Source organism: Malaya genurostris, chromosome 3, assembly GCF_030247185.1.
Source record: "Malaya genurostris strain Urasoe2022 chromosome 3, Malgen_1.1, whole genome shotgun sequence".
Lineage (NCBI taxonomy): Eukaryota > Metazoa > Arthropoda > Insecta > Diptera > Culicidae > Malaya > Malaya genurostris.
The window spans coordinates 123993868-124007204 of record NC_080572.1 but is presented as its reverse complement, the minus strand read 5'-3'; the positions used below and the strand labels follow the sequence as shown (position 1 = coordinate 124007204).

The 13337-nt window shown below is 39.9% G+C and overlaps 4 protein-coding genes across 5 annotated transcripts in view; all 4 read left to right on the top strand.

Moving 5' to 3' along the window:
• Positions 1-13337, top strand: part of LOC131434885 (uncharacterized) — a 372492-nt gene that overhangs the window by 5818 nt on the left and 353337 nt on the right. The gene's annotated exons all lie outside the window — the stretch shown is intronic.
• Positions 200-1882, top strand: LOC131433965 (uncharacterized). The gene has a single exon (XM_058600585.1). It carries the CDS (start codon positions 200-202, stop codon positions 1880-1882), a length of 1683 nt encoding a protein of 560 aa, XP_058456568.1.
• LOC131433964 (uncharacterized) lies at positions 1968-3782 on the top strand. Its single transcript, XM_058600584.1, has one exon. The coding sequence runs from the start codon at positions 1968-1970 to the stop codon at positions 3780-3782; it is 1815 nt and encodes a 604-aa protein (XP_058456567.1).
• LOC131433963 (uncharacterized) lies at positions 3832-4953 on the top strand. The gene has a single exon (XM_058600582.1). The coding sequence runs from the start codon at positions 3832-3834 to the stop codon at positions 4951-4953; it is 1122 nt and encodes a 373-aa protein (XP_058456565.1).

Genomic DNA, 13337 nt, shown 5'->3' with positions numbered 1-13337 from the left:
CCACCATCTTACGGTCACCACCTCGTGAAGCCGGAGTTTCGGACTGGAATCAACTAGAGTTGTGAGCGTTCGATCAACGATACTTGAGGACAAATTTATACAAGGCACATATTTGCCTTCAGAAGGTAATTAGCATTCCATTAACGTTTTCTTGTCCCGTTCGATCTACGCGGTCTTCCGTTTGCAGTTCCTGTTCTATATGGCGACGGAACGACGAATAAAGTCTTTGAAGCTGCGACAGCGCAGCATCCAAACGTCTTTCGACCTCATCAAGGCGTTTGTCGACAATTATGAGGATGATACTGATGCTTGTCAAGTACAGGTGAGACTAGAGCACCTTGCATCGCTCTGGTCCGATTTCAATAAAGTGCAGGCAGAACTCGAATCACTCGACGAAACCGGCATCGAGCAACAATTCAAACATCGATCCAGCTTTGAATCTGCTTATTATAAAGTGAAGGGTTTTTTACTAACCCTTAATAAAACGCCTGTTACACCGTGCGCTTCTGGTTCTCCTTATGCTGGTCATTTCCCTCCATCGGCTTCGCACGTGCGCTTGCCCGATGTCAAACTCCCAGTGTTCAGCGGGAATCTAGATAACTGGCTAAATTTTCACGATTTGTATCTGTCGCTGGTTCATTCATCCGCCGAACTTTCCAACATTCAGAAATTCTACTACTTACGCTCTTCGCTATCTGGGGACGCATTAAAATTGATCCAAACCATCCCCATTAGTGCCAACAATTATGTAGTCGCTTGGAACCTACTGGAAGATCACTATCAGAATCCTGCAAGGTTAAAGCATACTTATGTGGATGCTCTTTTCGAGTTCTCAACTATTAAACGTGAATCCGCATCGGAACTGCATTCGCTGGTGGAAAAATTTGAGGCAAACGTTAGAGTGCTACAACAGCTCGGCGAGCAAACACAGTGTTGGGACATTTTACTTATTCGAATGTTAAGTATTCGATTAGACCCAACGACGCGGAGAGATTGGGAAGAATATGCATGGACCAGAGACGCAATTTCTTTTCCTGATCTTACAGCCTTCATTCAACGTCGCGTGACTGTGCTCCAAAATATGCAATCTAATTCCGCTGACATTGTATTAGCTTCCAATGTGAAAAAGGGAAACATTCGCCCTGTAGCCAGTCATGGAGCAAATTATTTTAATTCTCGGAAATGTATCATGTGCAACGAAAATCATGCTATATATCAGTGCTCCAAATTCTCAAAACTACGCTTGGAGGACAAGGAAAAGGAAGTACGTCGTCTTCAGTTATGCCGCAACTGCTTACGTCGGGGTCATATGGTCAAGGAATGTTCATCATCCAGCACATGTCGTAAATGCCAAGGTCATCATCACACTCAACTGTGCTCAAGTGTCGCGTGCGAGCAGAAGTTATCGAACTCACCTACGTCCCAAGCTACTTTTTCTCAAGCAACCGAGCAATCAAGATTACCGTCAGTGTCTGCCACGCTCACCGACTTAGTGAGCCACGCTTCGTCAAGTCACAAGAGCCATTGTGTAATTTTAGCCACTGCAGTTGTCATTTTAGTTGATGAAAAGGGCAATCGTCATCCTGCTAGAGCATTATTGGATTCTGGCAGCGAATGCTGCTTTGTAACTGATCGTCTTGTTCAATCACTTCGAGTGCAGCGCAAACGGACATTCGTTCCGGTCGCAGGAATCGGTCAGTCGTCTACCAATGTTCGTCAGAAATTTTTAACTACTATACGATCACGCATTAGCGACTATAGTGCCAACGTAGAGCTTCTAGTCTTACCTAAACTAACTGTAGACCTGCCAACCGTTTCGGTAGACAGTACGTCGTGGCAATTTCCTCCGGACATACAGCTGGCTGATCCTAATTTTTTGTAGATCTAACCCTGTCGATCTAATCTTAGGTGCCGAAGTCTTCTTCGATTTATTTAAAGTAACAGGACAAATTTCGCTAGGCAACGGTATGCCTGTTCTTATAAACTCCGAGCTAGGTTGGGTAGTATCAGGAAGGACTACAACCTGTCAGCGTATTACTCCAGTCATTGCTAATGTTGCAACCAATGTCGATTTACATAATCTAATGGAAAAATTTTGGGCATTAGAAGAAGATTACAAATCACCATGCTATTCTGCAGAAGAAGCTGCTTGCGAGGAACATTTTCGCCAAACCGTGGCTCGTACGTCTGAAGGGCGGTACATCGTAAGACTTCCTATCAAACAGAACATTTTAGCCAACTTGAGTGATAATCGTAATACGGCTATCAGACGCTTCTATGCATTGGAGCGACAATTAAACTTGGATAGAGAGTTGGGTGAACAGCACAAGTGTTTTTTGGATGAGTATTATGCTCTTCATCACATGCAACGCGTTGTAAATCCACATGAGATAACCGTGCCATGTTTTCATCTACCCCACCACGCTGTTGTTCGGGATAGTAGTTCAACAACAAAAGTACGAGTCGTGTTTGATGCCTCGTGCAAATCAGCTAACGGGCCGTCCTTGAACGACGCTCTTTTGGTAGGCCCTATCGTGCAGGAGGATTTGAGGTCAATTATTTTGCGCTCTCGCAAACATCCTGTGATGCTTATCGCAGACATTAAGCAAATGTATCGGCAGATATTACTTCATGAAAGGGATACCCCACTTCAACGTATCATTTGGAGAGATTCCAGCGACGCTCCTCTCAACACCTTCGAACTGAAAACCGTTACGTACGGTACTGCGTGTGCGCCGTTCTTAGCCACACGAGTGTTAAAACAATTGGCCATTGACGAAAGAACCAACTTTCCCGAAGCCGCTGAAACGCTTGGTAAGGATTTTTATGTCGACGATTTATTCACAGGCGCGTCGAATATCGATGACGCGAAAACGTTGCAAAGGCAACTGGAAGGTTTATTAGCCAAAGGCGGTTTCGAGCTACGTAAATGGGCTTCCAATGAAGAAACTGTTCTGGAAGGAATCCCCGAAGAAAATCGTGCATTGCAAGCATCCGTCGACCTAAATTTCAATCAGTGTATCAAAACACTTGGCATTCACTGGGAACCAGCATCAGACGTTCTGCGGTACCGAATCAATCTAGCGATGCCGCCTACCCCACTAACCAAACGTGTTGCACTATCTCAAGTCGCTCAACTCTTCGATCCCCTCGGTTTACTAGGTCCGGTCGTCACAATAGCGAAACTTTTCATGCAATCTCTATGGATGATGAAAAACGATGACGGAAGTCTTTGGGGTTGGGATCAAGTGCTTCCGACTTCGGTGATTGAACGTTGGACCAACTATCATTCTCAGCTGCCTCGCTTAAACGAACTGTACATCGAGCGCTGTGTGTTGTGTGCAAATCCAACTACAATACAACTACATTTCTTCAGTGATGCATCGGAGCATGCTTATGGAGCATGCGTTTATGTGCGCTCTACCAACAAAGAAAACGCAGTCAAGGTGGCATTGCTAACAACAAAATCCAAGATAGCTCCACTAAAACAGCAAACTATTCCTCGGCTCGAACTGTGCGGAGCATTACTAGCGACTCAGCTGTATGAAAAGGTTAACTCGTCATTACAGCTTCCTATTCAAACCCATTTCTGGGTAGATTCCACGACAGTACTTTGTTGGCTTAAATCACCACCCGCAACGTGGACCACTTTTGTAGCTAATCGAGTGTCCAAAATCCAACAAACGACTTCCAATTGTACCTGGCGACACGTAGCAGGGAAGGAAAATCCCGCAGACCCACATTTCACGAGGCATGTCCGCAGATATGCTGCTACAATGTGACCTTTGGTGGCATGGACCTACATGGCTGCTTCGCAACATTTCACGAGGCATGTCCGCAGATATGCTGCTACAATGTGACCTTTGGTGGCATGGACCTACATGGCTGCTTCGCAAAGAAACCGATTGGCCCGCGCAAACTTCATTTGTCATCGAAAACCCTGATGTATTACGTGAATCACGAAGGGTCAATTGTGCGGCAACACCAATGGCAAGCGAGTCATCATTCATCGATGAACTAGTCGGCAAATTTTCAAATTACCAGCGTATGTTGAGGGTAATTGCATTTTGTCTCAGATTTGCTCGAAACTGTCAGCATAACACAACGGCTCATTCGAATTTCATTGGCATATCTGTAGACGAAGCAAGAGAAGCGGAAACCAGATTGATAAAACTCGTCCAGAAGCAAACATTTGTAGACGAATGGAAATCGCTCGAGCAAATGAAGCCTGTCTCTGCGAAATCTCGAATCAAATGGTTTCATCCGATGTTATCGCCTGAAGGCCTGATACGAATTGGAGGAAGACTAAATCAATCTCATCAATCCTACGACGCGAAACATCAAATCATCTTGCCATCCTCCCATGCTTTATCTAGCCTGTTAGTGAGAAGCTACCACGAAAAACATCTTCATGCTGCCCCTCAGTTGCTTCTTAGTACCCTTCGTCTACGATATTGGATCATAGGTGGCAGAAACTTAGCCCGTACAATCGTTCACAATTGTATCGTTTGCGTCAGAGCTCGCCCAAAGCTCCTCGAACAGTTCATGGCAGAGTTACCTTCCTCACGTGTCATTGCCAATAGACCTTTCTCAACAACTGGTGTTGACTATTGGGGTCCAATACTACTGAAATCAACTAATCGACGAGCCGGCCCACGAAAGGCTTATGTAGCGGTCTTTGTATGTTTTTGCACAAAGGCAGTACACCTGGAATTAGTAGCAGACCTCAGCACTGCGAAGTTTATACAGGCATTGAGACGATTTGTTGCACGCAGAGGACTGTGTTCAAACATATTTAGCGACAACGGAAGAAATTTCGTTGGCGCTGCTAACGAACTTAAGTCACTTATCCGTAGCAAACATCATCAACAGGCCATCGCCGAGGAGTGCAACGAAAACGGTATCAAGTGGCACTTCAATCCACCTAAGGCGTCACACTTCGGTGGCTTGTAGGAGGCCGCTATACAATCGGCACAGAAACACTTCATCCGAGTTTTAGGAAACCACATACTGGCTCACGACGACATGGAAACATTGTTGACACAAATAGAATCCTGTCTGAACTCGAGACCAATCGTCTCTCTTACTGATGACCCATCAGACAACAACCCGTTAACACCAGGGCATTTCTTGACGGGGTCAGCACTAAAATCAGTTCCTGATTATGACTTCTCTGCAGTACCATTGAACCGCTTACGCCAGTGGCAGCAGACACAAAAAATACTGCAAGATATCTGGAAACGATGGCACATTGAATATCTTTCAACCCTTCAAGCAAGAACCAAGTGGTGTAAACCACCAGTGCAGCTTTCGGAAAACCAGTTAGTGGTCATCAAAGAAGACAATTTAGCTCCCATGCGATGGCCTACTGCAAGGATAATTGAACTGCATCCTGGTCCTGATGGTATAACCAGAGTGGTCACTCTTCGAACGCCACAAGGAAAATTCACCCGGCCAGTAGCAAAACTTTGTTTACTCCCTGTCGTGTCATCGGATGACTTTGCCGCAGCTGAGAACGTACCTAAAATAAACATACAACGCCCTGTTAAAAAGGGACACGGTGAGCACCTGTCCAATACTTCTTAATTTCTTTGAACCCGCTACCGGGTCTTTTTTATTTGCCAGATATTGTCACGATTATCACCAGCAGCAACAATCGGATTCCCAGCAGCCATTGACAGTCGAATGTAAACATCACAACGTCAGATGATCATCGATATCAAATCGAGGGACAACCCAGCTGTTTAGTCGACTATCGGTACGATGAGGTTCGGTATGTTCAAAATGTGATTTCTGAAGGGGTCAGGATGTTCGTAAACGAAGAAGAAACTAGCGCCTTCTAGATGTCATCGCAGCTTCGACTCGCGAATAAACGAGTCTTTCATCGATCCAGTATCGTCGATACGCAATTTTGGATTGAATGTTGTTTCCGGGACTACTTGTTTCCGATTGAGCAACTATAAAAGGGACTGTGCAGCAAAAGAGATAGGTTTTGTCTTAGTCCGACTGTGTTGCTAGACGTCAGTGTCAGTTATATATTTTATTATGTAAAGTTTAGAAAAGTTAAGATTAACGTAGAGTAAAAGTGTTGTGAATTGAAACCCAGTACAACTTTTTCACGGCGCCGAAATCCACCACGTACATCTCGTACGTCACGAAGTCCGCTCCAGCTGTTCCTGTTATCGCTGCTCTCACTGATCGTCGTCATATTCCTATTCCTATTCCTATTCCTATTCCTATTCCTATTCCTATTCCTATTCCTATTCCTATTCCTATTCCTATTCCTATTCCTATTCCTATTCCTATTCCTATTCCTATTCCTATTCCTATTCCTATTCCTATTCCTATTCCTATTCCTATTCCTATTCCTATTCCTATTCCTATTCCTATTCCTATTCCTATTCCTATTCCTATTCCTATTCCTATTCCTATTCCTATTCCTATTCCTATTCCTATTCCTATTCCTATTCCTATTCCTATTCCTATTCCTATTCCTATTCCTATTCCTATTCCTATTCCTATTCCTATTCCTATTCCTATTCCTATTCCTATTCCTATTCCTATTCCTATTCCTATTCCTATTCCTATTCCTATTCCTATTCCTATTCCTATTCCTATTCCTATTCCTATTCCTATTCCTATTCCTATTCCTATTCCTATTCCTATTCCTATTCCTATTCCTATTCCTATTCCTATTCCTATTCCTATTCCTATTCCTATTCCTATTCCTATTCCTATTCCTATTCCTATTCCTATTCCTATTCCTATTCCTATTCCTATTCCTATTCCTATTCCTATTCCTATTCCTATTCCTATTCCTATTCCTATTCCTATTCCTATTCCTATTCCTATTCCTATTCCTATTCCTATTCCTATTCCTGTTCCTATTCCTATTCCTATTCCTATTCCTATTCCTATTCCTATTCCTATTCCTATTCCTATTCCTATTCCTATTCCTATTCTTATTCATATTCCTCTTTCTATTTTTATCTTTCTCCCTTTTCGATTTATAAATCAAATAATTCGTAGGTTTTCGTAATCGATTCAGACTTTTCCTAGAAACTTGAGCGGATTATAAAACTGCGACTTGTTGGTTACGTCATAAAAAGCATCATTCGAACAACATTTTGTAATTCTTTCGTGGAAAAATATTGAGAAATAAGTCGGTGAAGAGGTATTTTTGAGGGCGCTTCTTAAAAATCATGATTTGCGGTGTCCAATGTATCTCAGCGCAGACTAATCAGAAGTGAACAAATAAAAGCAGCATAGTTAGAGAAGAAGTTTTTCTAGACGCCAACGTTTCTGTTTGATTTTTTTAATTTTTTTTTACTTTTGGTGGTTGTTCAAAGTGAAAACTTCGATTTTCTCGAAAAAATCCGTAATTTTTAGCTGTTAAACCGCCCCAAAGTAACAAACAACGAAAAAGAAAACGTTGGGGTCTGGTTTTTTTATATGTAGAAAGTGTGTGCAAAATTTGAAATCAATTGGTGCAGTATTTTTTAATGACGATGGACACGGACTTTCAAAACCTGCTTTCGAGAAAAACACGTTTAAAGTTTTTTGTCTTTAAAATGAATGTAAACAATTAATTACTCCAGGGAGCCCTACGGGTCTAACATTTTCAAAAAATCATATTTTTTCTTTTATAATTTATTATAATAAAACATTGAGACATAATTATAGAGAAACCAGGACGGATAGATTGTTGTAATCACCTTCATAAACAAGTAGAACATTCCAATCTCGTCGAGCTGAGTTGAGTTTTACATAACACTAGGGGCCTCCGGAACTTCGAACAAAAGTCCGTTTTCCACGCAATTCTTCACCATTTCAAGGTAAAGGCCGAACAACTAATATTATTATAGTATTGAATTCACTGGGATTCCGTGGAGAGTTTTCTAAGAGAAACTCACACAAAAATTCAATATTAATTTAGTTGGTTTTATCTATCATTTTATTTTTAAGTTGCACTTGGAATGTTGACGCTTCAATTGAATCAACGTCTACTAATTGCCTAATGGTTTGCCTGTTATTCAAATACATATGAAATATTTTTTGTTGACGTCAATTCAAATTTAATCCCTGAAAATAATTAATCTTTGAAATTACTAATAAATAAGGAAAAATTCTGCCAAATTTACAAACATAAATAAGTACAGTTTCAAATTGAACTGTTTAAGTTTGCAGTAAGCAAGTCAATCTGAACTGCTCTGCACTGATGATTCTAAGACGAAACGTAAAGATAGTGAAATTGGTTATGTGCCCTAGAACAAAATAAGGTTAATCCCTGACCATCTCACGGATAGACCTAAATTAGCATTTTGGCGAAAAAATTAGTTGATTTTCTGATTTTGGTTAGTTATTTTTTGAGACAACTTAAAAAATCTTACTTTTGCTAATTTAGATTTTTTAATTCTAGTTCCCTTAATAATAATAAAATATTTGTTGAAATGGCTATTTTTTAGTTGAATTCACCAATTAAACCTGCTGTCATTTCTTAGCTAAGGCACATTTCATATCCATTCAACTAATTTTTTAGTTGAATTAGAGAAATAAAACGTTGTTTTCAATCAACATAAATGGTTGAATTGGTTTCTGCAATTTGCAGCTATATGGCACTCTGTCACCGAAAAAACGTTAACACCGTAATGACTACTAGCCACTAGATGGCACACTACTACCGAAAAAAATTTCAGTCGCGGTTATCTTTTCTATATTGGCAGGTATAGATACTATGTTGTATTGGAGAAAAAGACATAAGCGAAACATAAACTTCTTTTTGAAAATTTTACTTCTAAATCGCTGTTTTCTTCATTCGACTTCGCGAAATCGACTCTCTCACTGAAAACTTTGAGCACTCGGAAAACAAAAACCGAATACAAATAGTACATCGGACGGCGTAGCCCGGAAGGATGGAAGATACAAAAAACATCATTTGACGTGTACAATTATAGTGCAAAATTCGAAACTCACTTCACTGTTTCGCGTAAAAAACATTGTTACGCACAATCGCTTCAAATGCGCACAAATTCTGAATAAATACACTTTCCACTAACAGTTTACGTCATTTTACATATCGGTTTAGAATTTTATATTTGAATATATCGTAACACATGCGAAAAACATCTAAACAATTTGCAAGCAGTTTCTACAAGACTGTCCCTTTTAGCTTTTTAACGGATCGTTTTGCTTTGACACTTCTCATGAGTTTTTGGCTAATAAACTTGTTAATAAAACCAATTTCATTTTTGTTTTCTTTGTGCTTTCCTTCAGTAATGATGGTGATAGATAAATAGAAACACATTTTCTGATTTTGATAACAAAATTAGTTGTCAATGAGAATTTCGTGTTAGATTGAAATATTGCTGGTTTGTGTCCAGGATATTCGCCAACTAAACACATTCTCTAAAAATAAGAGTTTTTTTAGCAAAGTAGATTCTAAATTTTAACTAATTTCAATTTAAGTTATTTTGGGAAATTTTGTTGTTAAAATCAACTAATTCAAAAACAGTAATACGAATTAGGCCCAGAGCTAATCTCGGTCGTTCCGTGCTGAATCGGCAGTATTAGCCGAAACTTGTTTTCGTTCGGCACGTCAGGAAAGACTTAGCACTTCGGTGCTTATTACGAGTGTGTTGCAAATAGCATTAACTTTACGTCTGCTTAGCGGTTCAAATTTAACTGTTTATGTTTGCAGTAAGCAGTTCAATTTGAACTGCTCTGCACTGACGAGTCTAAGACGAAATGAAAAGATAGTGAAGCTTTTTCCAATGTCAATGATTTGATTGATGCCAAATTTTGATCTTTTGGTTAGAAGATATTTAGTTTCTTTGCTTAAGCAGGAACAATTACACTAAAGATAAACTTTTGGTTAATCCTTTCGATTTATCAATCATAAGTATATATAACTATTATTTGGAAAATGATTGGTAAGATGGCTGACTAAAACATTCTGATAGTAAATTTCAGACGATTTAACGATCGCTGAGATTGGATTTCAATAGAAGGAAAAATTATAATTGCCCAATTGAATTTTATCATGCGGCTTTCAAAAAAGGACAGCGTTTATTTGTGAGAAGCTCCCATCGTGGACTGTCAGGATGATTCATCTTCACATTCTTCATCTGCATATATCAAACTATCCATTAGCTCCTCTTCGTCTTGAACAGTAGATACCGCAGGTGCGTCCTCAATAACTGTAGCTGGGATCAGTTGAATTAGTTACTGATTGAAAAACTATACTCTCCTCTTGAGTTCCCTGGCCGTTCATCATTACTGATTACGATCCGACTTTGCCAATAGCGTTGATTTCAAAGTGCGTTATCGTTCTATCTGTTCGCAATATTTTGATTAATGCATACTTTTATAATGCTTTGCCAAGTTAGCAATTACCACATGAATATTGGAAGCTTGTGTGTGAAACAACACAATCTCTCTGGTTGACATAAAGGACAAACTGTGGCGAACTTCTTACCACCCGCTGTGTGGATCAACTTTATGATGAAATCTTTCTCTTTTAAATTGGATTGATTCTCCTGACCCTCCCATTTTACTAGTTTCTGCTGTAATCATAGTGGAAATTTGCGTGCATCTTCGTCAGTCACTGAAACTGCTTCAGATCTCTTTAAAAGTTGATTTTTCCCCCAAACTGTTTGGGCAACGTTTCTTGTTCGTTTTTTAAGCTGGTTGTCATTAAAACTAAATTATTCCAGTTGTTGTCACTAATTTATGATAACCATTCAGAGCAGCTCGATGATGTGGCAGTAGCTTTTGGTTCTGAGATAACTTCTCGATCTCAACGTCCGTCATTGCTCTCAATGCAACGAAACTATCGTAGCCAGCTAATTCCAGGAATTGTCTGAGGCCATCCGAAACTGGACCATGCACCGCAAGAGCTTCCCACAGAGTACAACTGGTTAAAACATGTAGTAGGTTATTATTGTTATAATTGACATCACTACACCACGGTGTTACTGCACTACCGACTGTGAAAATTGCATTTACATCGCGAAGCTTGAAATTCCGATGTATATATATTTTTTGCCTTTCTCATATAGAGAGGCTATACAATCGCTGTGAAAACCGACTTTACAACCGAGGCCCGGAGTTCCGAGTGTCATTATACCATTCGACTCAGTTCGTCGAGATCACAAAATGTCTGTGTGTATGTATGTATGTATGTATGTATGTGTGTATGTGACAAATAATGTCACTCAATTTTCTCAAAGATGACTGAACCGATTTTCACAAACTTGTTCTCGGTTTCGAAATTACAGGGCGATGAGTGTCAAAACATTCAAATTCAAAATGATGATGCAAAGCTGGTACGCGTCGGTACGTGCAGCTTTGCTCCGTTTGCAGCGTGCTTTGTTCAATTTCGTATAGCGTGCAGGATTGCCACATTAGAATTTATATTTTTCAGGTGAAAAATATGTAAATTTCTAATCCCTTTATTCAATTTGTACTTGTTAGTCTCATTACAAGATCATGATAATGATGTTTTTCTATAAAAGTACACTTATTGCCTTTCTCATACAGAAAGTTTACGTAATCACTTGAAAAATTGACTAGTGAAAATTGGCCCAGAGGGCTAAGTGTTCATCATTCAGTTCATCGAAAAATGTCACTCATAAAATGAAAAATCTCGTATTCCCGTAGGTTGCTATTGAATTTCACACCGTCATTCATAGCGACGAAAGGTAAAATTCTTGTAGATTTGGCCTAAAACTGATTCAATTTGTACGCTATAGAAGTTACTTATTAATCGAATCGACATTGGCTATACTGGTTCCAAGTTCCCGGTTCCAGAAGTACAAGAAGTAGTGGTCAAAAAGTTTAAAACGAGACTCACTTGATTTTCCCAGATATTATTTGATCGATTTCCACAAAAAGACTCAATTAAAAGTTCCTATAGTCTCATAGGTTGCTGTTTAACACTCCGAATACCAAGGGGGTAAAAAAAGTGGGAACGCTAATTTTGACTGACTATATCTTAGCCATTTTTGGACCGATTCCAAAACTTGTTTTACTATTAGAAAGATAAATTCATTTGAATTATGTTAGTTTATACCCAAAGAAAGTATCTTATTTTATTCATGAAAAGTTCGTATCGTTTAATAGAAACACACACTTTTTTGCCAAAATTCGTTTTTATTATTCAACATAATTGCCATCAGAGACGATACAGCGATTATAGCGATCTTCCAACTTTTCGATACCATTTTTGTAGTACGATTTGTCCTTTGCCTCAAAATAGGCCTCAGTTTCAGCGATTACCTCTTCATTGCTTCTATTTTTTTACCAGCGAGCATTCTCTTGAGGTCCGAGAACAGGAAAAAGTCACTGGGAGCCAAATCTGGAGAATACGGTGGATGAGGGAGCAATTCGAAGCCCAATTCGTTCAATTTCAGCATGGTTTTTCGTTGTTGTTTTTGATCGATTGTGAGCTCACGCGGCACCCATTTTGCACAAAGCTTTCTCATATCCAAATATTCGTGAAAAATATGTCCAACAAGTTCCTTTGATATCTTTAGGGTGTCAGCTATCTCGATCAACTTTTTTTTTTTATTCAAGAATATAATGTTTAAGGCACACTGCTTAAGCTCTAAGATGCCAAGGGCTTTTACTAATTTAAAATTTACGACTAACTTAAAACTAGGGTTGTATCATTAAGTAATGTCATATTTGGGTCGCAGTGGTTGACTTTGGCAGATCCAGCCTTCATGTGGTGATCGGCCGGTGAATTGAATATTTCATGAGAGTCTTCCATATGGCGTTGGTGAATATTCATGTTGGCCGCATTCTTCGGTCCGTGTGGGTCCGCGGGAAACACCCCCAGGTTACGAATACCCGGCGGGTGGCCCGCATGCTGTTGATAAGTTTCCGTGGGCGATGATGGTGTTGTTACAGAAGAAAATGAAAAAAAAATATAGCGAAGTAAATATTGCGGAAAACGGAGTAAAAAGGGGATATGGGAATGAAATGACTAAAACGACAGAGATCTAATTAGTTGACATCGAGATGGTGAAGAGACGGGGAGGGGGGAACCGAAGGTTAGTGACAGCAAAAAGATCTTGTTAGTTCCGATGAAGATGGTGGACAGATGAGAAATCGGGATAATCGGCGGAAGTTAGTGTCGAACCTGCAGTTGAGAAATAATTCTTAGCCACAGTTGAAACAACGTCGATAAATAGGAGGAACTTTCTAAGCCAGATGTAACAGATTACACTTGTATATTAATGTGTTTGAGAAACTGGTATATGAGAACTATCCCGACTCGCCAACACATCCCGAACCGGAACCTCAGGCGGTCTACCTCGGGCCCTGAGGGATTCCAG

Excerpts from the sequence above, each read along its gene's own strand:
- LOC131433965 (XM_058600585.1), top strand. The coding sequence starts at position 200 with ATGGCGACGGAACGACGAATAAAGTCTTTGAAGCTGCGACAGCGCAGC.
- LOC131433964 (XM_058600584.1), top strand. The coding sequence starts at position 1,968 with ATGCCTGTTCTTATAAACTCCGAGCTAGGTTGGGTAGTATCAGGAAGG.
- LOC131433963 (XM_058600582.1), top strand. The coding sequence starts at position 3,832 with ATGTCCGCAGATATGCTGCTACAATGTGACCTTTGGTGGCATGGACCT.